The sequence below is a fragment of the Tilletiopsis washingtonensis genome (genome assembly GCF_003144115.1).
Source record: "Tilletiopsis washingtonensis strain MCA 4186 unplaced genomic scaffold FA09scaffold_18, whole genome shotgun sequence".
Classification (NCBI taxonomy): domain Eukaryota; kingdom Fungi; phylum Basidiomycota; class Exobasidiomycetes; order Entylomatales; genus Tilletiopsis; species Tilletiopsis washingtonensis.
The window spans coordinates 435,555-461,379 of NW_020312015.1; the positions used below are offsets into that span (position 1 = coordinate 435,555).

General features: G+C 68.0%; 8 protein-coding genes and 1 non-coding gene across 9 annotated transcripts in view; 6 read left to right on the forward strand and 3 right to left on the reverse strand.

The window, feature by feature from the left end:
* Positions 1 to 5,413: 5,413 nt before the first annotated feature.
* FA09DRAFT_326325 (hypothetical protein) lies at positions 5,414 to 6,274 on the forward strand (the record flags this gene model as incomplete). The annotated part of the gene is made up of 1 exon (XM_025741203.1): positions 5,414 to 6,274. The coding sequence occupies one exon, from the start codon at positions 5,414 to 5,416 to the stop codon at positions 6,272 to 6,274; it is 861 nt and encodes a 286-aa protein (XP_025596563.1).
* Positions 6,275 to 7,601: 1,327 nt separating this feature from the next.
* On the forward strand, positions 7,602 to 9,236 carry FA09DRAFT_321479 (ferredoxin reductase-like protein). The gene is made up of 6 exons (XM_025741023.1): positions 7,602 to 7,876; positions 8,134 to 8,438; positions 8,560 to 8,834; positions 8,904 to 8,964; positions 9,024 to 9,100; positions 9,161 to 9,236. The coding sequence occupies exons 1-6, from the start codon at positions 7,620 to 7,622 to the stop codon at positions 9,179 to 9,181; spliced, it is 996 nt and encodes a 331-aa protein (XP_025596564.1). The 5' UTR covers positions 7,602 to 7,619; the 3' UTR covers positions 9,182 to 9,236.
* Positions 9,237 to 9,435: 199 nt separating this feature from the next.
* Positions 9,436 to 13,412, forward strand: FA09DRAFT_311072 (Dbl homology domain-containing protein). Its single transcript, XM_025740654.1, has 3 exons — positions 9,436 to 10,851; positions 10,903 to 11,734; positions 11,786 to 13,412. Exons 1-3 carry the CDS (start codon positions 9,626 to 9,628, stop codon positions 13,304 to 13,306), a joined length of 3,579 nt encoding a protein of 1,192 aa, XP_025596565.1. The 5' UTR covers positions 9,436 to 9,625; the 3' UTR covers positions 13,307 to 13,412.
* On the reverse strand, positions 13,401 to 14,563 carry FA09DRAFT_362230 (hypothetical protein). Its single transcript, XM_025745450.1, has 3 exons — positions 14,054 to 14,563; positions 13,730 to 13,980; positions 13,401 to 13,675 (listed from the first exon to the last, which is right to left on the reverse strand). Exons 1-3 carry the CDS (start codon positions 14,520 to 14,522, stop codon positions 13,430 to 13,432), a joined length of 966 nt encoding a protein of 321 aa, XP_025596566.1. The 5' UTR covers positions 14,523 to 14,563; the 3' UTR covers positions 13,401 to 13,429.
* A 181-nt stretch (positions 14,564 to 14,744) lies between these two features.
* FA09DRAFT_331516 (hypothetical protein) lies at positions 14,745 to 21,111 on the forward strand. The gene is made up of 3 exons (XM_025743060.1): positions 14,745 to 15,161; positions 15,217 to 15,312; positions 15,362 to 21,111. Exons 1-3 carry the CDS (start codon positions 14,785 to 14,787, stop codon positions 20,976 to 20,978), a joined length of 6,090 nt encoding a protein of 2,029 aa, XP_025596567.1. The 5' UTR covers positions 14,745 to 14,784; the 3' UTR covers positions 20,979 to 21,111.
* A 717-nt stretch (positions 21,112 to 21,828) lies between these two features.
* FA09DRAFT_288012 (hypothetical protein) lies at positions 21,829 to 22,099 on the reverse strand (the record flags this gene model as incomplete). The annotated part of the gene is made up of 2 exons (XM_025739924.1): positions 21,829 to 21,938; positions 21,988 to 22,099. Coding segments are annotated over 2 exons (222 nt in total), but the record flags the coding sequence as incomplete, so codon positions are not given.
* An 899-nt stretch (positions 22,100 to 22,998) lies between these two features.
* On the forward strand, positions 22,999 to 23,090 carry FA09DRAFT_t41. Its single transcript has one exon. It is a non-coding gene; the product is annotated as a tRNA-Asn (tRNA).
* A 1,030-nt stretch (positions 23,091 to 24,120) lies between these two features.
* Positions 24,121 to 25,259, forward strand: FA09DRAFT_340479 (hypothetical protein; the record flags this gene model as incomplete). The annotated part of the gene is made up of 6 exons (XM_025744321.1): positions 24,121 to 24,429; positions 24,551 to 24,671; positions 24,731 to 24,884; positions 24,938 to 25,125; positions 25,176 to 25,205; positions 25,246 to 25,259. 6 exons carry the CDS (start codon positions 24,121 to 24,123, stop codon positions 25,257 to 25,259), a joined length of 816 nt encoding a protein of 271 aa, XP_025596569.1.
* A 38-nt stretch (positions 25,260 to 25,297) lies between these two features.
* FA09DRAFT_300188 (adaptin ear-binding coat-associated protein 1 NECAP-1) overlaps positions 25,298 to 25,825 on the reverse strand; it is a gene marked incomplete at both ends in the record, with an annotated part of 1,417 nt that continues 889 nt past the window's right edge. The window contains one exon of the mRNA XM_025740324.1: positions 25,298 to 25,636. Coding sequence (XP_025596570.1) covers positions 25,298 to 25,636 — 339 coding nt within the window. The remainder of the gene's footprint in view (positions 25,637 to 25,825) is intronic.

Sequence of the window (25,825 nt, forward strand, 5' to 3'; positions counted from 1 at the left end):
TGCTGCTTGGCTGCTTGAGCGGCCGTTGTCCGGAAGAAGACGAGACAGCTAAAAGTTGGGAGATGCTTAATCTCGACCGACTTGCCCGAGAAGACCTCTTCCGGGATCTGGTTCTCAATCGCCGAGTGAGGAAGACGGTTGCCAATGAACGTCGCAGCAAGGTAGGCGTAGCGCACAAAGCGCACAGGCACGGACTTCGCCGCCATCATCGCGCGGACGCGAGTTTGCACGGAGCGATTGAAGCGCTCGGCAAGCCCGTTCTGCTTGCTGCTGTCGGCAATCGTGCGCTGGTGCAGAACGCCGTTGCTTTGGCACCACTGCTTGACAATCTTGCTACAGAACTCGCCGCCATTGTCAGTGCGGATGGCTGCAAGCTTGTGCAAGACCGTGGCGTTCTCGACGACGAAGAGCTTGAGCGTCTCGAGAATGAGCTCGGAGGTCTTGTTCGCAATGACAAACGACCACGCCTTGCGCGAGAAGTCGTCGACCATCGTGAGGACGAAGAACTGCTGGTTGACCTCAGGGCCTTTGATGGGCCCAATGAGGTCAGCCGCGACAAGCTGAAGCGGAGCCGTGGACGTAGAAGTGCTGGTCGGGTAAGGGGCAACGATTATGTTCGCCTCCTGACACGCCGCGCACTCGAGGGCGTTTGCACGCAGTATGGCCTTGAGGTCGACGACGCTCAGTGGGATGAGCTTGCGCTCGGCGAGTACAACCATCTTGGCGAGACTCGCGTGGCCGAGCTTCTTGTGCCACGTCATGGCGAGTTGGTACGAGAGGTCGAAGGACGACTCGTCTTGGACGGCGCAGATGTCGGGCGCCGTGCCCTTGCGGATGGTGAAGCCTTTGATCATGGCAGCAGAGAGCTGTGGCCGACTGGCCGGCAGGTCGACGAGCTTGCCGTTGCGGACCTTGCTCATGAGTTGCACGCGCAGCATTGACGACCGGCCGTCGAAGTCGAGACTGTTGATGACCGGCCGGCGATCGTCGGGCACGAGCGAACGCAGAGTGGCCGTATGCGTAATGGTTGTCTGCAGCCCGGCGTCCTTGTACAGCCGATGCAGGCTAATCAGGTTAAGCCCGACCTGCGGGCTGACCTGCACGTCGCGCAGTTGCAGGCGGATGCCGTGGTCGTCGTCATCGCCGTAGATCGTGACGTTGGCGAAGCCAATATGCGTGATTGCCATGCGACCGCCGTTGGCAACGGTCGAGTAGGCGCCCTCGATCTTGCGGACTGCAGTGAGCAGCTTTGGGTCGCTGCAGCAGTGGCTGGTGGCGCCCAAATCGAGGAGCCAGAGCGACGGCTGGGACTTGTTGTCGATGGCGAGCTGGCGCTGTAGGAGCATGATGCGCTCGCGCACATCATCCTGCATCGCCGAGTTGATGCTCTCGTCGAAGCGGGTGAGACTCTCCACCTCGTTGGAGGAGTCGTTGCCGTCGTCGGCATCGTTGTTGCCCGAGGAGACGGCGGCGATGAGCGCTTGAGGCTCGGCAAAATAATCCGCCTCCTCGAGATCGGCGGCGTACGCGTAGTGGCCGGCGTTGAGCCGGCCGCTCTCTCAATCGCTGGCTGCCTTCGGGCACTTGCGTGCCCAATGGCCCTTCCGCCCGCAATAATTGCACTCATCGTTGGGGTTGCGAGCCGCACGACGACGAGTGAAAGCGGGACGAGAGCCAGGCGAGCCTTGCTGGCGAAGAGGAGACGGGCCGCCCATGTGGGGCGGGGAGTCGCGCGTCTTCTCGCCGGGAGAAGAGTGGGCGTCGCGCTGCTTGCCGGCATTGCGACGGCGAGTGTCGCGGACGGCGGCGAGGACGTTCTCCTCGGACCAGCTGGCCATGTCGTCGAGAGTGACAGGCGCAGCCGGGAGGACGGCCATCGCTCGATCGTCGCTGCAAACGACAAGGGACGTCGCGCCGGTTTCGACGGTCTTCTGCGTCTTGCGCAGGGCAAAGTTGTCCTGCTCGTACTGCAGAAGGGCCGTGTAGCACTCATCCAGCGTCATGCCGGGCCACTCTTGGACTACGTACTGAGGGTTGTTCCTCTTGTCACGCATCTTGAGAGCGTTGTGCTGATCGCGTTGCGTTGTCATCGTGCAAGATAGGACGAGGCCGAAGGCGGGGTTGAGGCCAACGCGGAAGGTGTTGACGAGCGTCTTGTTGTCGATTGTGCCGCCACGCGAGAGGAGGGCGCCGTGTAGCGTGCGGAAGTTGAGGATGTAGTCCTCGACCTTGTCGCGCGCGTCCTGCTTAAGGTGCATTAGCTGGGTCATCGCCAGCGACCGCTCCTGCTCAGTGTTTGGGCGGATGCCATCCTTGAGCAGGCGAAACAGAACGGAGCCCAGGTTGCGTGCGTTCGTGAGCCCCATGCCCGTCGCTCCGGGCCCGATGTAGTGTGCGCGGGTGGTGTCCGACACTGTGCCGAGCAGAACGGCGCCGAGCTGCACGTCGAGAGTGGCGCTGTAGTCAATGTTGGCCGTGTTGCCGATCATCGGCTCGACAGAGCCGTCGAGGATGCCCCAGACGGGGTACCCGCCGTCAGGCATCTCGCTCTCGAGTGCGGCGCAAAGCTGCTGCGTGAAGCTCTCCCATTTAGCTCTCGTGAGCTTGGAGATATTGCCCATGAAGGAGCAAGACGCCAAGCTCTTCTTGGGCATCCTCGGATCGACCGGAGGAGCCTGCGGGAGCGTCGTGGCAGCGCGGCCGCCGGCAGGGGCAGCGCCGAGTCCCAGCTGAGCCATCTGCTGAGAGATCTGCTGCGCCACTTGCTGGGCAACTTGCGACTGTGTCGAGCCCGCTGCCATCTGAGGGACAGTGCCCGTCGGGTCACCGTTTGGGTAGGTGATCATGCCCCAAATGTCGCGCACGAGGCCTTGGCGAAAGGTGGTGATCTCCTTGGCCGCAACGGCGGGATCGCCGTGCGTCTGCATGATGGCCTCGACTTTGTTGTGGAAGTACGAGCTGGTTGCGCTGCTGGTCGCGAGCTTGACGAGGACGTCGCGGACGCGAGTCTTGTTGACGGCGGGTGGAGCGACAGAGTGGATGTCAATCCATGCCTGGTTGACCCAGTCGGCGATCGCGATGCGGTCGTCGTCGAGGATGGCCGAGGCATCGAACTTGGTCATCGCGGACAGGTACTCGAGAGGGCAGTTGCCGATCGTGACGCGGAGGTCGAAGGGAGCATCACTGGCGATGATGCGCGTGCCTTGTCCGTTGAAGTTCCACTTCATCAAGCCGCCCGATGGCAGTGCTGTGGGAGCTGCGGCCATCCTGCTTCCAGTTGGCGCAGCCGTGGGCTTGGAAGAGGCAGAGGGCGTGAATGCGGGAGCCGAGGAGGAGAGAGCGACGACAGGGGCGACGGCCAAGGTAGAGGCTTCCGGCGCGGAAGGGAGTTCCTTCTCAGGAGACTCAGGGGCCTTGCCTTGACTCTTAAAGAAGGTATTGGCTAGAGGCGGCCGAGAGCTGTCCTTGGGCGAGGAGAAGGAAAGCAAACGGAAGAGAGAGGCGGGCAAGCGTCTGGTCGACTTGGTCGGGGAACGTCTTGTGGACTCGGTCGGTGACAGTTGGGAGTCGCTGCTGCTACCGACTCGATGGAGGAGGGCCCTAGTGTTGCCAATGAACGAGCCAATGGTCTGGCCAGTGCGTGAGCTGGAGGGGCTGGCACTTGGCGAGACGGCGGGCTCGGAAGGTTCTGAGAGCGGCTCGAACTCCTCGATCCACAAGGGGTAGTTGGCCAAGAGCTTGCTTGCCCTAGCTTGATCGGTGGCTCGGCTGAAGTGCCGGTTGATCTCTTGGCGTTGTGCCTCGCTGTACGACGAGAGGTTCAGGAGAGAGACCCTCTCGCTGTAGAGGTCGCTGACGGCCTTGAGACGCTCTGAGCGTTTGGGCTTGAGAGAGGCTGCGTAGAGAGCGTCGTAGAGCTGTCGAGCGCTGTAGACCATGCCCTAAGGCTAGTGGTTGCTTGCCGCGGGTAGTCGCTTTGCTGTTGAAGGCGACAGCGAGAGGTACCAGACCTTGTGCTACCAACTTGAGTTTGGGGGCTACCTCGGTCGGCGAGGAGCGCCAAGCTCTAAGCCGCGGAGTAGCGCTACCGGCCGGGAAAGGCGTGGGAGCGCACTCAGAGCGGTGGTCGGAGACCAAGAGCGGAAGCTCGGTGCTACGGTAACAAATCCGCAGACAAAGACAATACACTGGCACGGGTGAGAGTGCCGGTGTCGATCGAGGTAACGCTGTTGTGCAGCGCTACACCTTCGCAGCCGTGTGACGGGCAGCGGAAGCCGAGCGTGACGTCTACAAGTAGACGCAACGCGCCGAGAGGCCCAGTCGATGAAGACTGCGGCGGCTCGGGTCCAAGGAGCTACGCCGGTGCTGGCAAAGCGACTCGATCGAGATGCAACGTCGGTGCTGGCGACGCGGCTTGATAGGCGAGAGGCCTCACCGGGGCTGGTGACGGCGGCTTGCGAAGGGGGCGGAGAGGCCTCACCGGGGCTGGTGACGGCGGCTCGGCGAACAAGGGCTGACTCTGGAGAGAGCGCGCACGAGTCAATTGCTGTGAGAGGCAATGTAAAGACAGAGGGGAGTAATTGGGTGACGTGTGCGCTCGGGGGCTGGCTCGCGTGAGTATAAGAGGGGATCGCGCCTGTCGAGGAGCAAGACAGGCGCGGTGCGTCGCGCATGGCGCGAGGAGAGACACTAGGCGCAGCCTGAGTGTCAAGAGAGGAGCCGTCGAAATCGGACGGCGAGGAGGGGCGGCCGCCGGCTCAGGAGGTGATGAGCCGGCGGCGTCGAGGGGCGCACGCGAGCGCTAGGTGTGAGCGATGCCTACGTCCTGCCTGTGCTCGCAGCATCAGGGTAGGTTCGGCAATCATCGCTGCGACACCCGCCGTGATGGAGGGGGTGATGTGAAAGGAAGAGGTTGAGGAGCCGACGCGGGATGAACCATGCGCGGCGGCGACGAAGGCGGTGATCGGTTGCTGGGCGTCGCGCAGCGGCGTGTGCAAAGGCGGTGGCGCCGGCTGTGACGAGCGTGAGCAGCGCGATTGCCCCTACCTCTTCCAGATGACAAGATGCGGGGATCGGAGGCGAGCGGAGCGGCGAGTCGAAGATTGTCGGAACAAGAACGGTCGGTGAGACGAGGCGGCGGTGAGGAGACGAGTGGCGGCGATGCAAGGCGTCGCAGGAAAGGGCGCAGTGTCGGCGACGATGAGGCGTGGGCGCGTGCGTCCCGCAGCGGCGTCGGCACGGACCGCGAGATCGCTCTATAGGGGCTGCGCAACAGGGGCCGGCGAGCGACAGCGACAAAGCCGTGGCGTTGCACGGACTCTGCAATGTGAGGCGCGCGCAGCCCTGATCGCAATTGCCTGCGCCTCCGCTGCTGCGAGAAGCACTCACCCGGTCGTGGTCTGCGGCTTGGGCGATGCTGCACTCGCTTCGCTCGGTGCACACCTCTGCGGTGGCGTCGCATGCGCGGCTGTTCATGCATCGGTGCATGTGGATTGCCCAGGTGCACCGTTGTCGCCCAGGCAAACGCGCCCCCGACCCCGACTCAGACATCGAAGCCGACGCTGCTGACGACAACGGTGCGTCGGATACGTTGGAGCGCGACGTCCAAGAGGCCCTTGCAGCCGGCCTTGAACTCGACACGGAGCTCGCTGCCGCAGACGACGCCGCAGGCCTCGAGCAGCATCTCGAGCCGCTGCCCGACGAGCAGCGCGACACCCCGGCGCCAGGGCCACTCGCGCACGCACGCGCCGTTGGTGACGATGACGATGACGCAGGCCTGCGCCGAGACTACGTCCTCGGCCGGTGCCCGTCGTGCCCCTCGCCTGACAGCGTCGCGCACGGGTATCTCGAGTGCCCCGTCGTCTGGGAGCGCGTCTGGCAGCCGTGCCTCAAGCTGCTCCCCCTGCTCCATGGTCGTCTGTGCGGCAAACTTGCAACGCGCGTCCTCGATGGATTCAGCGCGCCGTTCGACATGGTCTGCTACTGGCCGGCGCGGCATTTTGCAACGCCGGACGCCGAGGCACTCCGCTCCCGCCTTGCCCTCTGGCGCGACGTCGTCATCGCACACATTGCCGACGCACGACACGCCGCAATAGCTGCCTCGGCGCACGGGTTGCAGCGCGTGCTCGCTAGCTACGGCGATTCAGCCGCAGCCGTGACCCGCGAGCTCACAGCTTGCCTCTCTGCAGCGCGGGCGCGAGCGAGCGTGTCTGCTGCTGCAACTGCAGCCTTTGACAGGCGATGGATCGACGACGGCTCGCTGCTGGAGCCATGATGCCGTCGTCCTCTCTCATGCACCACCTCTCCCGCCTCGCGCGCCGCCGTGCCGCACCGCTCGCCGCCACCGCAGCAGGACCGGCTCCCCTGTGACCCGCGCTCCTTGCTTGCTGCCGCGCGTTGTACTTGACACACCTCGCTCGCTGACTCTCAATGAACTTCTCATAAAAAAAGAAAAAAAAAATGTCCCAAGCGCGTGGCGCTGTGGCGAGCCGTCGTCATCCACGTCATCAGTCGGCGTCGGCACGCCGCAATTGCTGCCTCCGCGCAAGCGTTGCAGCGGAAGGTCATCGATCTCTCCGACCGCGACGACGGCCTCAACCGCGAGATCCAACACGAGCTCATCAGCGGCCTTCTGCGCCAGCTTGATGCAGCGGTGCCCGGCAGTCGTCGACAGCGCAAAACACGCAAAACGTTTGTCGACGGCAGCCGTCTCGGCATCTGACCCCTCGCCCTGTGCGACGAGAGCCGGCTGCTTCGGCCCCGCGTCCCTCGCTGTATGGCTGCGTTGATGTATGACCCTCTGACTTGTTGCTCTCGAAATGAACAGCTATAAGAAAAAAAAAAAAATGGCTGCGTTGATGTATGACCCTCTGACTCGTTGCTCTCAAAAAAAAAAAAAAAAAAAAAACTGCTTGTCATCATCCAGGGGCAGGATGCATCTTTTGGCCTGGGGGCAGCTGCTGTGCTGCGGCATGTGCTGCTGCGCCCCTGCCTGTGCCTGCGCCTCTGCAGCAGCACTCTGGCATGTCCTGGGGTGTGCTGCGCTGCTCCTGGGCCAGTGTCTGCGCTGCCAGCACTGTGCAGGGGCAGCAGGCGCATGCCAGGCTGCACCCAACTCAGGTGCTGCCCAGGTGTGGCCCGGCGGCTGCCTGCTGCTGCCTGCTGCTGGTCTGGGCCTTGCAGGGCACTGCTGAGCGCTGCTGGGTGCTGCAAGGCTCCACCTGTCTGCCGCTTCAGGGGTGCCAGACAGGATCTTGGTGACAAGACTGTCTTGTCTGGCTGTTGCAGTTGGCGGCCAGATTTCTTTGGCTGGGCCCCGGGCGCGCGCCCCGCAAGTGCCGCCAGAGCGAGGCGCGTGGGAACACGCCGGTCGCGGCGCGACCGGGCTGCTCCCACGCTCTCTAGCAAGGGTCGCGGCGCTGCCAGCTTACGTCAGCATCCGTCGCCGATCCGCGTATAGTATGGCGGAGGTGGAGCAGCGGCGCGCGGCAGTAAGAGTGCGACGTCAGCGGCTCGCACGCCGCAAGTCGGCACGCCATCTCGCTGGGCACGGGCTGGCCACGTCCGTGCAGCAGCGCTCGCATCCTTGCCATCTCCCCACACCATTCCCCATCTGCACCATGTTCCGCCTGCCTCTCTCCGCACGCGCCGCCCTGCCCAACGCCAGCAGCAGCCTGCGCGCCGGCAGCCGCCGCGCCTACGCCTCGGCGCCGCCGCCGGCCGCGGGCGCCAAGTGGGCCATGCCGCTGTCGCTCGCCGGCCTCGCCGGCCTCGGCGCCTGGTACTCGCTCGGCGGCTTCGGCGACGTCAAGCCCATCGCCACCGAGGGCAAGAGCGCGCTGAACAAGGACGAGTGGCGCGAGTTCACGCTCAAGGAGTGAGTGCGCGGCGGAGTGTGCGGGGGATGTAGGCACGGCAGGGTCGAGCAGCGGTGCAGGCACACCAGAGTCGAGCAGCGGTGCAGGCTATGCAGGACTGTGAGCGGCGGTCTCAGCCGCAGGGGCAAGACGGCCGGCTCGCTTCAGTGCGATGCAGACGACAGCCTGAAAAGATCTGCAGCTCTCGCCAGCCGCTTGCATATACGCGGCTCCGTGCCTCTCCGCCATGACGACGCGGCGCTGACCCGCCGCCCAGGGTCAAGCCGTACAACCACGACTCGTCGTTCTTCATCTTTGAGCTGCCCAAGGGCGAGGACTCGGGCCTGAGCGTCGCGAGTGCCGTCGTGTTCAAGTCGGACGCCGTCAAGGACGACAAGGACAAGCCCGTGATCCGCCCCTACACGCCCACGTCGGCGCCCGACACGCCCGGCCACATCGACTTTCTGATCAAGAAGTACAAGGACGGCAAGATGACCGAGTTCGTGCACGGCATGCAGCCCGGCGACAAGCTCTCGATCAAGGGCCCGATCCCCAAGTTCCCCTACAAGGCCAACGAGTTCGGTGCGTCAGCGAGAGCCGCGGGTGGAGCGCTGCGAGATGCGGCAGCTGGCTGCACGTGCCGTCGCCGCGGTCGCGGCTGTGCCCGCTGCTACTGCCTCTGACACTACGCTCCTCCCTGCAGAGGAGATTGCGCTCATCGCCGGCGGCAGCGGCATCACGCCGATGTGGCAGATCATGCAGCAGATCTCGGCCGACAAGAGCGACAAGACCAAGGTGACGCTCATCTACAGCAACAAGTCGCAGGCCGACATTCTGCTGCGCGAGGAGTTCGACGCGCTCTCCAAGAAGGACGAGCGCTTCAAGATCGTCTACGGCCTCGACAAGAAGGACAAGGGCCTGCCCGCCGACACGTTCGAGGGCTACGTGACGCCCGAGGTGCTGAGCAAGTACCTGCCGGTAAGTGCCGGAGTGTCACACGCGGCGGCGCTCGACGTAGCAAGCGTCACATGCTGATGCGCCTCGCAGGCACCTGCCAAGGCCGACAAGATCAAGATCTTCGTGTGCGGCCCGCCGCCGCAGGTCGCCGGTGAGTCTGGCGTGTGCGCGCACGGCCGCACACAGCCACTCACTCTCGCTGCCCCGCAGCGATCTCGGGCGGCAAGGGCGCCAAGGGCTCGCAGGGAGAGCTCAAGGGCCTGCTCGCCGATGCCGGCTACCAGCCCGTGAGTGGGAGCGGACTGATGGCGCTGCTGCGCGGCATGAGCTAATTCGTCTTCGCACAGGACCAAGTGTACAAGTTCTGAGCGAGACGCGGTGCTCCGTGTGCTACTAGACGCCCGAGCGGTGAATACATGCAGTAACTATCGCGATGTGTGTAGATGAGACCGAGAGATGTGCTCGGTGTGCGTCGGCTGGACGCGCAGATGGCCGGCCGCGCGCGGCAGCAGCCGAGCGCCGTGCGCCGTGCGGTGCGGGCCGCCGCGCGCGGACCATGAGATGGCCGGCTTGCCTTCGCGCTTGCCGTCGGCGGCGCGGATCTTTCTTCCCTGCCCCATCACCCGCACCTCATCACCGCACACTCTCCTTGCCCTGCTCTCGACTCATTCCGCTTACGACCCAGCGTCCCTGTGCGCGCCTCACGACCCCCACGACCTGCGGCGTGCTCCGCCTCAGCCCCACGCTGCGCCCGTCGCCCTGCATCTCGAACGCCACGCCGCGCCGCCGCCGGGTGCCGCCGCGCCCGCGCCATGAAGCGCTTCTTCGGCCGCTTCTCCACAGCCGGCGGCGGCACAGGCCCGTCGGAGAAGGGCCTCGACGGCTCCTCGGCGGCCTTCTCGCCGCGCGATCGCGTCGGCTCGGGCGACCGCGTCAAGGCGCTCGCGGCAAAGTGGGAGGGCCTCAACGAGGCCTCGCCGGCGCCGGTCAATGCAGTCTCTGCGCCGGCCACAGTACGTCGACCGCGCAAGACTGCGCCGGCAGAGACTTCTCGTGGCGAGGCGCCTCAGCCCGCGCAGGCCCATGCCGAGCTTGCTGCGTCGTCGCGCGTTGCGGCCGCCGGGCAGCCGAGTTCCAGCGCACCACCGGCAGCTACGCCCGAGAGCCAGAGCTCTGCCCGCTCGCCGCCCGAGGCGCCCAGAGAAGCCAGCGGCGGCAGAGACGCAGAGGCTGCTGCGGTGAAACGGCAGGGCGTGCTGGGCCTCGGCATTGGCCTGGGCCACCTCGAGGCGCCGCGAGACGATGCGGGAAGCAGGGACGCCAGCGGCTCGAGCACGGGCGGCAAGAGCGTGGCCTTTGCGCCCTCGCCGAAGAAGGCCGTGCGCTCCTCGTCGCCTCCGCGGCATGCTGCGTCCGACGAGCTGCCCGTGTCCAACTTCGCCAAGCCCACGCTGGCAAGCGCCGCGCGAGCTCGCATCGTGTCGAAGCCAAGCTCCTCCGACGGCATCGGCGCCAGCAGCAGTGCAACGACACTGAGCACACCCGGCGCCAAGGGCCCGTCGACGGCTGGTCCGCAGCGGCCGCGCCGCACGAACTCGACGTCTGGCCGGCGGGGCACTCCGGGCGAGCCTGACGGCACGCCAGACATTTCGCGGCCCAGCATCGCACACGCTGCCGCCTCAAGCACACACAGTTTATCGCACGATGGCCTGCCCAACTCGATTCCGTTTGTCTCTGCGCACTCGGGCCTGGGCACCTACCGCACCGGCAGTCCGCTGAGCCTGTCAGGATCCGGCGCGCCAGCGTCGCGCAGGGGCAGCGGCTTCATGCGGCACGCTGCGGATGGCCCGAGCTGGACCAGCGCAGGGCACAGCGTTGCCGGGCCAAGCTGGGCGAGCGACGGCGCGGGCTCGGGCGCTCGGAGCTTCGGCGCGCCAAGCTGGAGCGAGATGACCGAGGGCGACCTAGTGTCCAACCTTGGGCCGCGCGAGCGCACGCGGCAGGAGGTGTTGTGGGAGATTGTCGCCAGCGAGGAGCGGTGAGTGAGACGTGGCAAGCGAGTCGCGACGAGGCTGACGCGTCATCACAGCTACGTGGCGGAGCTGGAGAAGACAAAGGAGCTGTACCTCGATGCGCTGCTGCACCCCTTGCGTTTCTCGCCGTCGACATCGCCGCATCCACCGGCCGCGCCGTCGACCGCTCCGAACGAGACACCGAGCCGCGGTCGTCTGAGCGCAGCCGCGTCGGCAGCAGCAGGCAGCTCGTCAGACCTGCCCATTGCCTCGCGCTTCATGTCCACCGCCGGCAGCTCCGACGGCCACTCGACGCCAAATGCGGCCGCGCTGGCGCAGGCGCAGGCCCAGCTGGACGCCGGCCCGCATAGCCCGTACGCCGCCGGCATGGGCCACTCGTCTGCGCCGCACAGCCGCCGCGCCAGCGTCGTCCATGCGCGACCGAGCGCCAGCCGGACGAGTCTTGCCCAGGGTCTCGGCATCGGCAGCACCGCACGCAACCCTCCGCAGAAGCCTGCGCCGAGCGCTTCGACGCGGCCAAACGCCAAGCGCTGGTCATCTCGAGCCGCCTCGCAGGTCGGCTACGCTGACACTGGACTTTCCGTCCCGCTGCCGGCGTCGCTGCGCATCGTGCTCGAGTCGCTCTTCGACGGCCTGCTCGAGGGCCACGCGCTGCTCTCCGAGGCGCTCAAGGCGCGCTACGAGGAGCAGTACCCGCTCGTGCGGAGCCTCGCCGATGTCTTTCTGAAGTACCAGTACATCCTCAAGCACTACGCGCTCTACGTGTGCCACCTCGAGCGTGCTCTCGACGAGCTCGAGGAGGCGTCGCTCATGGAGCGGGCGATGCGCGGCAAGCGCATCAAGCGCGAGCGCCTGACGCAGACGGTCGGCCTCGGGCGCGCCGTGGCAGTGAGTGTGCCGTAGAGCTGCCCGTGCCTGCCGCTGACGCCTCTCTGCCAGTCGCTCGAGGCTGCTGCCGCGGAGCGCGGCGAGTGCGGCCTCTCCATCTTTCTCTCGATGCCCTTTCAGCGCCTCCTCAAATACCCACTGCTCTTTCAGAACCTCCTCTTCCACACGGATCCATCCATGTACGAGTTCGAGAACACCGTCGGCATGGTCGTCGACGTCGAGCGCATCGTGCGCTCCATCGAGGACGAAAAGACGAACAGCGAGGAGCGCGACCGGCTGCGCGACGCCTTTGCGCGCATCGACGGCATCACCGACCGCCAGGTGCTGCGGCCGCGCGCCGACCGCCTGCTGATCGAGGAGTATGCGCTGTACGATGAGAGTCCGCGGCGGGCGCTCTCCGAGTCTGCTCCCATCGAAGGGCGCAATAGCTCGGACTCGGCCCCGAATGTGCGAGGCACTGGCGCCGCCGCTTCTGCCACGCCCGGCCTGCGCGCCGCAATCAAGAGCAAGCGCTCGTACCGCCGCCTCTCGGACTTTCTCACCAACGACACGGCCACCAAGACGCCGAACATGGGCAGCAAGCGCGACGTCTGGATCGTGCGCTTCTCCGACGTCGAGCTGCGCTGCCAGCGCGTCGGTGTCACCGCGCTGCCGATGGCGAGCTCCGCAGTACTGACTGCGCCGGACGCCGACAGCAAGGCCGGCGCGGCTCCGGCAGCTGGCGACAGCACTGCTACCCCGGACGACTCCGAGAGCGCAGGCGACTTTGCCGCGCGCAGCAAGGAGAGCAAGGAGCGTCTCAAGGCGCTGCGCAACACGACGCTGCGCGCCAAGACGCGCAACCTGTACAAGTTCGTCGGCGTCGTCGCGTGGCGCAAGGCGCAGGCCGCCGACGGCGCCGACGACGTTGACCCGAACAGCCTGCTCGAGGCCGACGGCGACGAGTGCGAAGAGGACGACGATGCCAGCTCAAATGCCAGCGAGGAGACAGAGGCCGGCGTCCTGCTCGACACGGAGCGCTACGTGCGGCAGAGCACGCTGAGCTTCAGCTACACGGGCGACAGCGTGCTGCCGCGGCCGGTGCCTATCCGCGCGTCGACGAGCGTGTCGCAGCACGGCCACTCGCCCTCCGTCACGGCGTTCCGCGTCTCGCGCAGCGCCGCCAGCGTCAACCGCGGCATCGGCCGCAACGGCTCGCCCAAGCCTCGCCCGGCGCAGGAGTCCGAGGCGTCGGTCGTGTCGCAGTCGCATGCGCAGCCGCGGCGCGACAAGTTTGGCGCGCGCCTGCGCTCCGAGCAGCTGCAGCAGGCCGGCCCCGGCGGCGCCGCATGGACGTCGTACGGCACGGCCTCGTCGGCCTCGTCGCACCAGGCTCAGCGGCGGCTCAGCTCGCGCATGCAGGCCCTGCCCGGCAGCGGCGCGCCCTCGTCCTCTTCGCACGACGCCGTGTCGGCGCACCGTGCCGCTGCGTCTTCGAGCGAGGACGCCGCTGCGGCACGCCCGCCGCTCACGCGCGACCTGTCCAGCGTCAACTCGGACATGCAGCTTGCGTCCCGGCTGATGGATCTGTAGCGCCGCCGAACCTCCTGACCCCTCCCTCATTTACCCCTATTCACCGTATTCCCGGCCGCCTGCGGGCGCCCTGCACGCTCACTCCACAATGCTGCGCCTAATCGATGTCATCGTCGTGCTTCGTCATGCGGCGCCCATTGCCCGCAGCAGCGTCCGCGCCCGTTCGCGCCGCTTCTCCACGGCCACCGGATCGGCGGCCTGCTCTGCGGACGCGGTACCGGCACTCTCGGCAGCCAGCGCGATGGACCCGAACGACGTGCTTGCGCCTGCCGGCGCTGGCGCTGCGGCTGGCGGGGCTTCGGCAGTGCTTTGGGGCGGCTCGGGCACGGCTGGCGCATCGACGGCTGCTTGCAGCGTTGCGACGAAGCGCTAGCGCGGGCGGGGTCAGATGGTGCGTGTGCGCAGGGCAAGCAGCCGACTTACGTCCTTTGCAGCGCCCTGCATCGTGCCGAGGTACCGCCCAACAAGGGGCAGGTACTGGTCAGGAAACCAGCTGGCCGTCGGCGCCTCCTCGTCCGCATCGTTGCCATCTGCGACCGGCGCTTGTGCCGGAACCTGCGTCTCCGCGTCGGCTGGTGGCAGCGACAGAGCGTTGCGCACGAGCCAGAGCTGGCGCGCCTTGGCAAACTTCCAGGCCTCTTTGTCATGCACGAATTGGTAGGCGTACGACAATGCTGGGGTCCGCGACGAGTCAGCGAAGCCCGCGGCAGCGCGGGCATGCCTCCTCGGTGCGGCGGCCTGACTCACAACTTCGCACATTCTCGGCCAGCGTCGTATCGTCAGCGGGATTGCGGTCTGCCGACGGGCCGGGCAGCGCCCTGTCCTTCTTGGCAGCCCGCGTGCGCTTGCGCTTGCGCTTCTTCTTGCCGCCCTCGCCGCCTGCGCCGGCCGCGCCGCCGTCGCTGTCTGAGTCTGAGTCCGAGTCGGCTGCCGACGCGGCCGCCTTGCCCTTGGAAGGCGCTGCTGTCTGCTGCGGAATGGCAGCCACTTGCGGCGCAGCCGGCTTGCTTGCTGCAGCAGCCTGCTGCGGTGCGGCTGCCTCGGCCGGCGCTGCGCTCGACTCGGCCACCGGCTCGGGCGGCGGTGGCCGGGCAGCCTCGCCGGCGGCCTTGGGTGCGGTGCGCGGACGACGCTTGCGCTTGCGCGCCGGGGCCTGCTGTGCGGCGGTGATGGCGGATGACACGTCCGCAGCCGATGAATGTGCTGCCTCGGACATGGTGGCGTGGAAAATGTGGATTGTGGATGCGGTGACGGTGGAGACAAGGAGCAGGTATAGGTGAGCTCGCGAAGGGGGACCGGACCGCCTCTGCGAAATCGCGGTGCAGCCTCGGGAGTCGGGCGAGCACGAAATTCTGGCTGGGAGCGCTTCCCGTGCGAGAGCGTGCGCGCGCAAAAAGATTCTCGCCGCGGCTCCTCCTCTCCCACTCACTCTCACGACCCCTCCTCGGCTCTCTCGCACTTCCCGTGCAGCCGCCAGCATGACGTCCCTCGCGGCGCAGCTCTCGGCCGTGCGCTCGCTCAATGCGTCGCGCCTCGCCTCGTCGGCGGCGCTCACGAGCCAGGTCTCCTACCTCTTCCCCGCCGACACGGCCGCGACGCAGGACATTGCCACGGTGCATGCGCTCGGCGTCAACGGCTGGTCGGCCCTCTGCGCACAGGATGCGGCACTGGCGCGCTGGGAAGGCGGCGTGATGCTCTTTGGCGAGACGAGCAAGGAGCTCGACCGCGTGACGCGCGGCAAGGAGGAAAACGAGCAGATCGACCGCCTCGTGGCCGCCTGGCTCGCCAAGGTCGGCGCCGTGCTGCTCGGCAAGCCGGCCGCCAAGTGTCTCGAGTGGCTCGTCCGCCGCTTCCGGTGGGTTGCCAGCGATGGACCAGCGTACACGTCTGTCTGACGCACGCCACCACAGCATTCAAGAATTCAGCGTGCCAGAGCTCGTCGGGGCGTTCCTGCCGTACCACGAGACGCCGCAGTTTGCGCGCATGCTCCAGATCTGCAAGCTCGAGTGAGTGGCACCGGCAGACACTCTCACGCAGATGCTGACTGCGTAGCAGCAATTCGCCGTCTCTGGCATTCCTCGTGCCGCTGCAGAAGAGCGGCACGCCGCTGCCCTCTTCTGTCCTCCTCAAGGCGCTCATGGGCCCGGCGCACTCGACGCCCTCGCTCGAGACGCTCCGCTTCATCGTCGGCCTCGTCTCACCCACGCAGCGCCCGCACCGTGCGCTGCTCGGCTTCTGGACCAGCACGCTGGCGCAGCTGTGCCTGCGCTGGTCCGGCCAGGCCGCCGGCGCCTCTGCTGCGGCGACGCGCAAGCGCAGTGCGCCCGGCGCGGAGGACATGCTGCCGATCCTGCTCCCGGCTGCGGTCAGCATGGCCACTGCGCAAGGCACGGGCGCCCACGACTCGAACCTCGGCGGCCTGATGCTGCTCTGCGCAATCGGCTCGGCCTTTCCCCTGGCGCCGCTGGCTGTGCGCACCACGCTGGATGCGGTCTTTGCCGCACCCCTGCCGCCGAGCAGCGCGCGCGCCGCCGTCGCTGCTGCCTACACGCTCGTGTGCGGCGTCGACGAGCAGGACAGCCCGCTGGCTCTGCAGACGCCTGCGGACGCCCTCATCTCGCCCAGCACCCTCGAGGCGCTTCTCGCGCTGCCGAACCTGGAGCAGGATCTGGCGATCGCCGCTGCGTCGTACAGCATCCGGCCGTTCCTTGCACACATGGTGCAGGCTCTCATCAGCTCTGGAAGCCGCCCGGAGCTGCTCGCCTCGCTCCTGACGGCCGAGACGACGCCCGACGACGTTGTGCGCGCCGCAGTGGTGCTGCTGCTCGCCGGCGCCGCTGCCGATGGCCGCGCACTGCGCCTCCAGACGCTCGCGCAGCTGCGCCAGCGCCGGCCTGCTATCGTCGACGATGCCGTGCGCGAGCTCACGGGCGAGCTCGTCTCGGACGAGCAGCGCACTGCCACGTGGGCGTCGATGCGTGGCGTCCTCCGCCTGCAGGCCGGCGGCTCGACCGATGCGAAGGACGGCGACGATGCGCTGTGGCTCGGCGTCAATGATGCCGAGCCCGGCGCGCGCGCTCTGGCGCTGCGCTCTCTCGCAGATGCCGTGGCCAGCGGCGAGCTCTCGGCCAAGGACACGTTCGTGAGGGACGTGCTTCGCGCGCGGCTCGCCGACACCGACGTGGACGTGCTCGCGATGCTGCACGGCCCGTGTCTTGCCCTTGTCAACTCTGCGCTGGAGCCCAACGAGTCCATCGAAGCTGCCCTCGTCGCGCTGAAAGACACGCAGCTCGGTCACCAGGCAGCGGCGTCGCACGTGCGATTTGTGCTCAGCCTTCTCGAGCAGCAGCCGGCGCTCGCTGCGCGCTTCTGGTGGGAGGCCATCTGGCCGCGCGTGCTCGCGACCAAGATCTCGCGCAAGACGTCCGACGATGTTCTTGAGGCCATCCGCAAGGCTGACCTGACGAAGGCCACCGACACGCGCACTCGCGACTTTGCCCTCCTGCAAGCCGTCGCCGCTGCGCCCACAGACGGCGAGGCGTCTGCTCTCAACGAGGCGCGCGCGCGGGCGATCAGCAAGGAGCTCGCCGCGACGAACAGAAAGGGCTTTGGCCTGCATCTCAATTTCCTGCTCGAGCAGCTGGCCGCCAACAACGGCGCCGGCACACTGCTTGCCCTTCTCACGCTCGAGGCCCTCGTGCCGCTGCTTGACGAGGCCCGCTTCGTCACCGCCGCGTCGCGCGCGCTGTCGGCCGTTCGCCTGGCCGTCGACGACGGCGAGGACGAGGCGTCGCAGGCGGTGTACGCCAAGCCCGGCTCGGCACGCACGGCCCGCAAGCTGCACGCTGCTCTGCTCGTGAGCATCGCGCGCTCGCTGCCCGTCGACAATGCCACACCGCTGGCGCTCGGCAGTGCCTCGGGCGTGCGCGCGATTGCTGAGCGCATCTATACGATCGCCAATGCCCGCTCGACGCCGCCGGCGCTCAGCCGTCAGGTACTCGCGGTGCTGTTCGGCCGCATGCGCGAGTATACGCTGCCCTTCCTGGCCGGCATCTGGACCGGCGAAGATGGCCCCCCGGCGGGTCTGCGCTTCATTGCGCTGCGCCATGCGCGGGCCTTCGTCAGCGCCTGTGGCCAGCGCGACTTTCAGACTCTTCTGCCGGCGTTCCTGCTTGCTCTCCGCTCGGAGGACGCCTCGCTGCGCCTCGAGGCTCTCGAATGCCTTGAAGCCGTCGCCAAGCTTGCCACGGACGGCGCCGACGTGTTCTGTCTCGATGCCGTGTACGGCGTCGAGGCCAGCAAGTCGCTCCTGTACCTCGAGACGCGCGACGTGGCCCGCTTCGCTACGGACGTCGTCGCCGCGAGAGAGGCTTTCCGGCACAACAGCCAGCACGTCACTGCGTGGCTCGCCGAGCACCTCAGCGTCACGCGCAGCGACGGCAAGCGCGACGGGAACTACAAGCGCGCCCTGCTCAGCTGCCTCGCGTCGCATGTCGTCTCGTGGCCGTCGCCCGCGGCCCGCCTGGCGCTGCTCGACTTGCTGCGCTCGGTGTCGACCACGTCCAAGGTCAAGGATTTGCAGCCGCTCATCGCTGCGCTGGTGCGTCAAAACGCTGGCATGCCGGACGAGGCGTATGCCGCGCTGCTCTTTGCCGCGTACGACCGCAACTCGCGCACGGCCATCGAAGACGCCAGCTCTGGCGCATGGGCACTCATGCTCGAGGCTCTCGCCAGCCCCGCGGCACTGGTCCAGCGGTCCGCTGCCAATGCGCTCAAGGATGGCCTCGCGCCGGTGCTGCGCGGCGCCCAGCTGCGGGAGGCGTTCGAGCTGCTCGCCGGCATTGCATCGGACCCGTCCGCCACGCCCGTGCCCGAGGTCGGCCAAGCGCTCGCCAGCCTGCCACTCGACGCTGCGCTCCTGGTGCCGCTTCTGTCCGATCTGCGCCTCGCGATCTCGCACGGCGCACTGAGCTCACCGCAGGCCAAGCGCAGCAAGACCAGCCAGGACGGCGACGTGGCCGTCACGCGCAGCGCCGCTGTGCTCACCCGGATGCTGGAGTCGGCCGTGGGCCGCCCGCTAGAGACATCGGCGGCGCTGCTGGCCGAGCTGTTCGAGGTTCTGCGCATCGCCGTCGAGATGCACACCAGCCGGCTGATCGATGCCGAGCTGCTGGTGCAGTCGTCCATGGCCTGCATCGCGCAGGCGTTGGAGCGCGTCGCCAAGCCGGGTCTGGATACCGAGTCCTTCGCGGCGTCCAGCCCAGAGATCGTGCAGGCGCTGCGCTCCGACACGGTCATCAACGTCGTCAAGACGAGCAGCAACCCGCAGACATTCCACCAGGCGCTGCTGCTGCTCGCGCTCATCGCCACGCTCGACCCCGAGCCGGTGCTGCACAACGCGATGCCGATCTTTACATTCGTCGGCTCGTCGGTGCTGCAGCGCGACGATGCACTCAGCTTTGCCGTCGTCGAGCGCACGCTGCGCGCCATCGTGCCGCCGCTTGTCAAGTCGCTCCGCCGCGCCACGGCAGACGCCTCGTACCTGCAGCTGCTGCAGGCCAGCCGGGCGTTCCTGTGCATCTTCACCGACGCCGCAACGCATGTGCCGCGCCACCGTCGCACATTCTTCTTCCGCCTGCTCGTCGAGGTGCTCGGCGCCGCCGACTTTCTCGCGCCCACTGCGATGCTGCTGGTCGACCGCTCGGCGCACAAGATCGTCAAGCAGGCGCCGGACGAAGTCGCTGCGACGCTGGCCCTGCCGCTCTCGCTGCTGCAGCCGCACAGCGCCGCGCTGCGCCTGGCCAGCCTGAACCAGGTGTGGGACGAGGCGCTGCGGCTGTGGGCGCAGCGCGCACGCGACCCGACGGCCGCGCAGGAGCACCTCTTTCTCGACCCGCTCACGCGCATGGACCTCGAGCACACGGGCAAGCATCCCGAGCCCGCGCGGCGGATCCGTGCGCTGCTGGCGTACATTGTTGCGGCGATCGACGAGCGCGACCTTCGCGAGGCGCTCGAGGAGGAGAGCGTTCCGGCCGCGATGGAGGCGTTCGTCCAGCGCGCGCTCTCGCTCGCCAACGTGCCGGACGCTGCGATTGCCGCATCCGCCCGCCAGGCGCTCGGCAGCATGATGGCGCTGGTGCCTGCCGACGTGTTCCTCGCCGTCGTGTTGGAGCTGCTCGGTGACAAGAGCACGGAGCGGCAGCGCAGCGGCCTCGAGCTGCTTGCTGTGCGCCTTGCCGGCCTGCCTGCCGAAGACCGCGCCGCTGCAGCTGCGCAGACGCCGCGTGTCATCGACGCTGCGCTCGCAGCACTGCATGGGCCACTGGAAAAGCCTGCGTTGTCCGCGCTGGCGGCGATTGCCTCGTCGTGCGTCGCAGCGGAGCAGGCGCCGCTCGCAGCGAGCATCCCCGAGCTGCTCAAGACGGGCGAGCAGGCCCAGCTCGTGCTCAGCCCGCTCTCGCGGCGCCTCGGCTCGCGGCTCATCCCGCACCTCGCCGCGCTCGTGTCCTTTTGCGTCGAGGCCCCGTCGGTCGGCGCGTTTGGCACGCTGGCCGGCCTGGTCAGCTCGGTGCCGACGTTTATGGCGACGCACCTCGGCGCCATCGTCTGGCTGTCCGCCACGCCCGCGCTGCAGGCTGCCGATGCGCAGACGAGCGAGGCCAAGGCGGCGCTCGTCGAGCTGCTCAACGCCTGTGTGCGGCGCATTCCCGCGCTGCAGGTCTTCGAGGCGCTCGCCGCCGTGTGGGATCCGCAGGGCTCCAAGCACCTGCATCTTGCCGTGCTCGAGCTGCTGCACCGCGTGCTGCGCGCCGGCGACCGCACCGCGATCGCGAGCATCTACAAGCCGGTGTTCCGCTTCATGCTGCGCGTGCTCGACCTGCGGCGCGACTGCACGCTGTCCGCAGCAGACCTGGCCGCCGTCGAGGACCGCTGCGTGGGCGCCTTTGTGCGCATGGTGCTCAAGCTCAACGAGACGACGTTCCGCCCGCTCTTTCTGCGCATCTACGACTGGGCTGCGCTGGACCTTGCCGAGGAGGACACGCCGGTCGACGACGCGGCGCTGTGTGCGCGCCGCCTGGTGCTGTACAAGGTCATCAATGGGCTGCTCGACGCGCTCAAGGGGCTCGTCGCCAATTACTATGCCACGGTGCTCGACCTCAGCGTGGAGCTGCTCGAGGACGGGCGAGTGCCTGCGCCGCTGCATGCCGCCGTCGTGCAGAGCATCCTCAAGAGCGCGCGCTACGACGAGGGCACTTTCTGGTCGCCTGTGCGCGTCGCCAAGCTCGTGCCGGTGCTGCTCGCCCGGCTGGCGGGCACCGCGCGCGCCGCCCACGGCGACGCGGTGTCCACCACGTCGGCGCTCTCGCAGACGCTCGCCGCACTGGCGCTCGCCGTGCCCGACGAGCGCAGCATCAAGCTCATCAACGGCGGCCTGCTCACCAAGGCGCGCCACGAGGACGCGCGCGTCAAGCTCGCCGCGCTCGCGGCCGTGCGCCAGCTGTGGGCGCAGGAGGACCTCGCGCCGACGCTCCTCGGCCTCGTGCCCGAGACGGTGCCGCACATCAGCGAGCTGCTCGATGCCGACGAGCATGCGGTGCTGGACGCGACGAACGGCGTCGTGACGGCGATTGAGGGCGTGCTGGGCGAGCCGCTCTCGGCATACCTGCAGTAGTGAGGGGGCCAAGTGCTGAGAGGGCCAAGTGGTGAGAGGGCCAAGTGGTGAGAGGGCCAGCACGGGCAGGCTGCAGTGATCCAGCCGATCACACCTCGGCGGCTCAGCAATGCTATGAATAAAGACAGTGCTTTGCCAATCTAGGGCCGCTTGACGGGGCGGCGCGGCAGAAAGATGCTGGCGGGGCGAGCAGCCTGCGTCCGTGGCGGCGGCGCTGCCGGCGGCGGCGACGTGCGTGAGCGCTTGACGTCTGGCCCGGGCAGGTCTGGCGCAGGCCGCTTGAGCACGGGGCGAGGCGGCGCAGCGCTGGCGCCGCCAAACGTCATGCGCACGCCGCTGGCGCCGAGCGCATCCGACGCGCGCGGCGGCACGATCTGTATCCTCGCCGCAGCCGCGGCGGCCGGCGAGGGTGCCGAGCCGAAGCGCCGTGCCGACGCTGCCTCGGCGGCCGTGATGCGGTGGTGCGTGCCGGCGCGCGGCTCGGCCGTCGGGGCGGTCAGGCGCGCAGTCATGACGCTGGCCCTCTTGGCGCGGTTCAGCATGCTCTGCCCGCGGCTCGCCGTGCTGCTACTGCTGCTGCTCGAGCTCGATGAGCCCCAGCCGCTGCCTCGTCGCGCCCGTGCCTGCGTGGCCGCCATGCGGTCGGCAACGACGATCTGCTTGGCCGCGCGGTCGGCCTTGTGCAGCTCGAGCTTGGCCTTGAGCCGCGCGCCCATGGCGTCCTTGGCCTCTTGCTCGCGGCCTTTGGTTTTCTGCGGCACGGCGTCAGGCGAGCCCATGCCCCATCGCTGCCGCCACGGCAGATGCACCGCCGCTGCCCTCGCAAAAGCGCCTGCTCTGCCCGGCCACTCACAAGATAGTGCTTGCGCCAGCTCCGCGGCGGCTTGCGCTCATACACGCCCGCCGCCTCTTCTCTCCGCACCGTCGCAAAGTCGGCCAGCGCCAGCTTGCGCCAGAGCTCTTGTGCGTCGCGTCAGCGGAGACCACCACGCAGCCACGCCGGACGCACCCTCGGTCGACTCGAGCAGGTGCGGCGACGCCTCCTCGAGCACGACGAGCTGCTCGGCGCGGCAGCTCTCGAGCACGGGCTTGGCGATGCGGTACGGCATGTCGCCGATGTCGTCGATGTCTGGTCTGGTCAGCGCAAGCCTGGCGGCGGCCGTGCGGCGTGCTGCTCACATTGCAGGTTGCGCAGGATGACTGGCCGAGCAGCGTCAGCCTCGGCCTGAGGGCACCTGCTGCACGCACTCACCCCGCAGCGCCATCGACGCCAGGCTCTGGTCCGTCAGGCGCGGCCGTCTGCGCTCCGGCTCGGGGCTCTCCTCGCGCGAGCCGCTCGCCTGTGGCGCGCGAAAGGCGCCCGGGATCAGCACCGGTGTGTCCGCGGCCACGGCGCCAGGCGCATGCGTGCCCATCATGCCCGGCGGCTCGGGCGAGCGCTTCCAGTCCTTCATCACGAGGGCTGGCGGCTGCGCGTAGCAGAGATAGGTGGGAGGGATAGGCAAAGAGGGAGGTAGGTGTGGAGGCGTGCAGCAGGAAGCGCCCCTGAGGCGGCAGCGGCAGACAGGCGCGCCGCGGCGCAGCAGGCAGCCTCCGGCACCCGCGGGGAGGGCGTGGGAACCGCCAGACACAGGCCGGCACAGCATGAGGAAGATGGAAGATGGGGTCAGGATGCTACTGCCTCCTTGCCATTGCCCCTCTCTGCCTTCCCTTTGCCTTAGACAGTTCCTGTGTTGCCGAGGCATACATGACCCCTGGGCATCTTTGAGCTGGCACCTGAGGCAGCAACAGCAGATGCAGGCAGTGCAGCATGAGAAAGATGTGCTACTTGGACAGGGGAGCCACTGCAGGCCTGACCTGGGACAGAGCTGCCTTTGGCTGGTGCAGGAGAGCAGGCTGGACCTGCAGAGGCCGCCCAGAAGTGCCCAGGAGGGCTGCACGGCAGCACGTGCGTAATCTGGCAAGCTCTGAGCCGCAGTCAGTCTGTATACCATTCCAGAGTCCCTGCCAACATCAAAAGGTCTCACTGGCACAGTTGGCTAGCGCGTGGAGCTGTTATCGACTCGATTCGCAATCACTCCGAGGTCGTTGGTTCGAACCCAACGTGGGACGATTCTTTTTGCCCTCCTTTTTGCACCGCGGAAGGCGCGCCTCGATTGCGAATCGGCTGGGCTCTCTTTTGGCTCCGCGGCGTGACAGACGGCTGAGATCACGTTCTCAAGCCTCTATTGCTCCTTGCGTACCATCTCCGAGCTTGTTAGGCTCTTGCTGTCGAACTCGTTGCCCTTCCGGGGCGTCTGTGGTCTGCATACTCTGTTCTGCTTACAACGCGTCCCCGGCGCTGCGTGCGTGACGCAAGCGCGGCGGGCAGTCTCCTGGGCGAGGAAATGATGTCGCCAGCTTCAAAAGTCTTTGATTCTTCCCACGTATCAAGTCATTTTGGTGCCAACTCCATCCCTGCTGGCATCTTGTGGGCCCTGCCGTCGCTGAAGTCGAGCAGTCGCTGCTTTCGCAGCCAGAAGGGCGCCCAGGCGCGCGACGCCCGCGCGCCGCTCCGTCACCCAGGCGTGGGAACAGCGCGCTTCGCACCGCGCCCGCCTCAACAGCTCTACGCTCCAGGCCTCGCTGCGGCAAACAGCTCTGCGCTCGGTTACTCCCGTAGCAGCTCTAAGCTGCTGCTGCGGTTGCAGACGGTCCTGTGCTCCTGCTGTGGCGAAAAGGAGCCCTACTTCTGGTGCCACACACAGCTCTGCGCTTTCTCAGGGGCCGCGGCGATGCGGAACAGCTCCTCGCTCTCGCTGCGGCGGCATCCGCGCTGAGCTGGGCTAGCTGCTGCGCTTGTGTGTCTCGACAGCCTCTATCTGCGCTTGTGCTGTCGTGTCTGCTGGCCGCAAGTCGAGCAAGTGCTGCACCATCTGCCTCTTCACGCGGCGAGCAACGCGACGCGCTGCCGCGCGAAGGCGCGCGGCGCGGCGCAGACTGAACGGCGTCGTGCGCCCGTGCGCGTTGCTTCTCCGCCGACCACCACCCCCCTGCCGTGCCCCGTCATCGACGTGCCCTGCGCGCGCGGCTCGGCCGCTTCCTGGCGTCTCGTCCTGGCCAGGCCCAGCGTTTCCATCCGCTACATGCACCGCGCAGCACCATGACGCCGCGTGCCGCCGAGGCGCTGCCGCAGGCGCCGCTCTGCATCCACTGCGGCGCACGCGTCGCGAGCCTGTGGCGCAGCTATGGCGCGCCCGCAGCGACGAGCGGTGCCGCAGCCTCGGCGGCGTCCGGCAGTGGCGCAGGCGCAGAGCGGCGGGCGCGAGCTGCCGAGACGCCCCTGGGCCCCGTCGCGCTGCCGCCGCAAGGCGCACACGTCGTGCTGACGCCGTGCGCGGCGTGCGAGAAGGGCCACGCGGGCGCAGATGCGTACGTCGAGGGCGAGTGGGGCGGCGTCGGCCTAGACCTTGTGAGTGCGACGGCGGCAAGGCCAGGCTGGCCATTTGGCCTCGTGGAGAATGCACGTCTGCCTCGCTGTCGGTCTGTCCATCGAACGGGGCGAGCGGCGCCTCCGCTCACCCCTCTCGCAGCTGCTCGTGCGTCCGTCGGCATACCGGCATCTGCTCTTCAACCGCCCGTGGCTGGCCGGCGCCGGCGTCTCGCATGCGACGCTGCTGCGGCACGGCCTCGCGCTGGGGCTCGTCGATGCGTGTGCGTTGGCCGCGCGTCCCTCTCTCGCTCGCTGCGACTGCACTGACGCCTGCGTGCAGTCCTGCAGTGGCGCGCACAGCCTGCGCCGCTGCCCGCACTGCTGGCCTCGTTCGGCGAGCACGCCGCCGCGCGGCTGCTGGCGCTGGCGCTGCGGCACGGCGCGCTGCATGTGCTCGTCGGCCTGCTGCTGCGGCGCATCTGCAAGAGTGCCTCGTGCGTGATGCGGCAGGGCAAACGCACGCGCCACCGCTGATGCCCCCTGCCAGACACCGCAGGCAGGCGCTGCGCCAGGCACATGCAGCGCTGCAGCTCGCGTCGCTGGCGCCGCTGAGCCTGCTCGTGCTGCTGTACCTCTGGCGGCCGCGCGACGCGGCGCCCGGCACGCCGCCGAGTCTCGGCGAGCTGAGCACGCGCACGCTGCTCGGCGGTCTCAGCGCGGGTGTGGGACTGGGCGGTGAGTGGCAGTGCGAGGAAGGCAGTTGCGTTGGCTGACCTCCCTGCCAGTCGTGATCCCGCGGCGCGCGCCGTACACGAGTGTGATCCTCTGCGCCGTGTACCTGCTCGAGGCGTACAGCCTGGCGCACCTGACGAGGAATGCATGGCATTGACACTGTGCTCTGCGGCCCTCACGCCCGGCGGCCCGGCGGCGGCGGCGGCAGCAGGCCTCCGCCGGCGCCAAAGGCAGGCGCGCCGGCGGTGGCCGCCGGCTTGTCCTTCCGCCGCGCCGCGGCGCCCGGCAGCTTGACGGCAAACGTCTGGCCGGCCTTGAGGCTGTAGTCGGTGCCCTGCGGCGGCGCGTGCGGCGACGGCCCGGCCTCCTCGGCGGCGGCGGGCGAGGCAGCGGCGCGCGCGCGCCTGGGAGGCCGATCATCAGCGGGAGACAGAGACGCATGCGAGGAGCACACGCACTTCGTCCAGTCCTGCAGCGCGACGTTGAAGTCGAAGGCGTCGGAGCGGTCGAGGAACTGCGCGTGGGTGGTCAGTAGGGAGCCGTGGCGAGCCCGGCGAAGAAGCGAGATGCGCGAAGCCGCCAGGGCTTTGCGAAGTGCCTGCATCGCGTATGCTGGCCCTCGCTTCCTCCCTTCGACGCCTCTGGTGCCCCAGCCGTCTCGTGTCGCGCTGCCGCCGCGCCGCACCCCTCACCCTCCCCCCCC

Coding starts and splice junctions, on each gene's coding strand:
- FA09DRAFT_362230 (XM_025745450.1), bottom strand. CDS start 14,522: ATGTCCGAGGCAGCACATTCATCGGCTGCGGACGTGTCATCCGCCATC. Junction 13,981..14,053: donor GGCCGAGAATGTGCGAAGTT/GTGAGTCAGGCC, acceptor CGCGGACCCCAG/CATTGTCGTACGCCTACCAA. Junction 13,676..13,729: donor TGCAGGGCGCTGCAAAGGAC/GTAAGTCGGCTG, acceptor CGCCCGCGCTAG/CGCTTCGTCGCAACGCTGCA.
- FA09DRAFT_311072 (XM_025740654.1), top strand. CDS start 9,626: ATGAAGCGCTTCTTCGGCCGCTTCTCCACAGCCGGCGGCGGCACAGGC. Junction 10,852..10,902: donor ATTGTCGCCAGCGAGGAGCG/GTGAGTGAGACG, acceptor GCGTCATCACAG/CTACGTGGCGGAGCTGGAGA. Junction 11,735..11,785: donor GCCTCGGGCGCGCCGTGGCA/GTGAGTGTGCCG, acceptor CCTCTCTGCCAG/TCGCTCGAGGCTGCTGCCGC.
- FA09DRAFT_331516 (XM_025743060.1), top strand. CDS start 14,785: ATGACGTCCCTCGCGGCGCAGCTCTCGGCCGTGCGCTCGCTCAATGCG. Junction 15,162..15,216: donor TGGCTCGTCCGCCGCTTCCG/GTGGGTTGCCAG, acceptor ACGCCACCACAG/CATTCAAGAATTCAGCGTGC. Junction 15,313..15,361: donor CTCCAGATCTGCAAGCTCGA/GTGAGTGGCACC, acceptor ACTGCGTAGCAG/CAATTCGCCGTCTCTGGCAT.
- FA09DRAFT_321479 (XM_025741023.1), top strand. CDS start 7,620: ATGTTCCGCCTGCCTCTCTCCGCACGCGCCGCCCTGCCCAACGCCAGC. Junction 7,877..8,133: donor CGCGAGTTCACGCTCAAGGA/GTGAGTGCGCGG, acceptor CCCGCCGCCCAG/GGTCAAGCCGTACAACCACG. Junction 8,965..9,023: donor CCCGCCGCCGCAGGTCGCCG/GTGAGTCTGGCG, acceptor GCTGCCCCGCAG/CGATCTCGGGCGGCAAGGGC.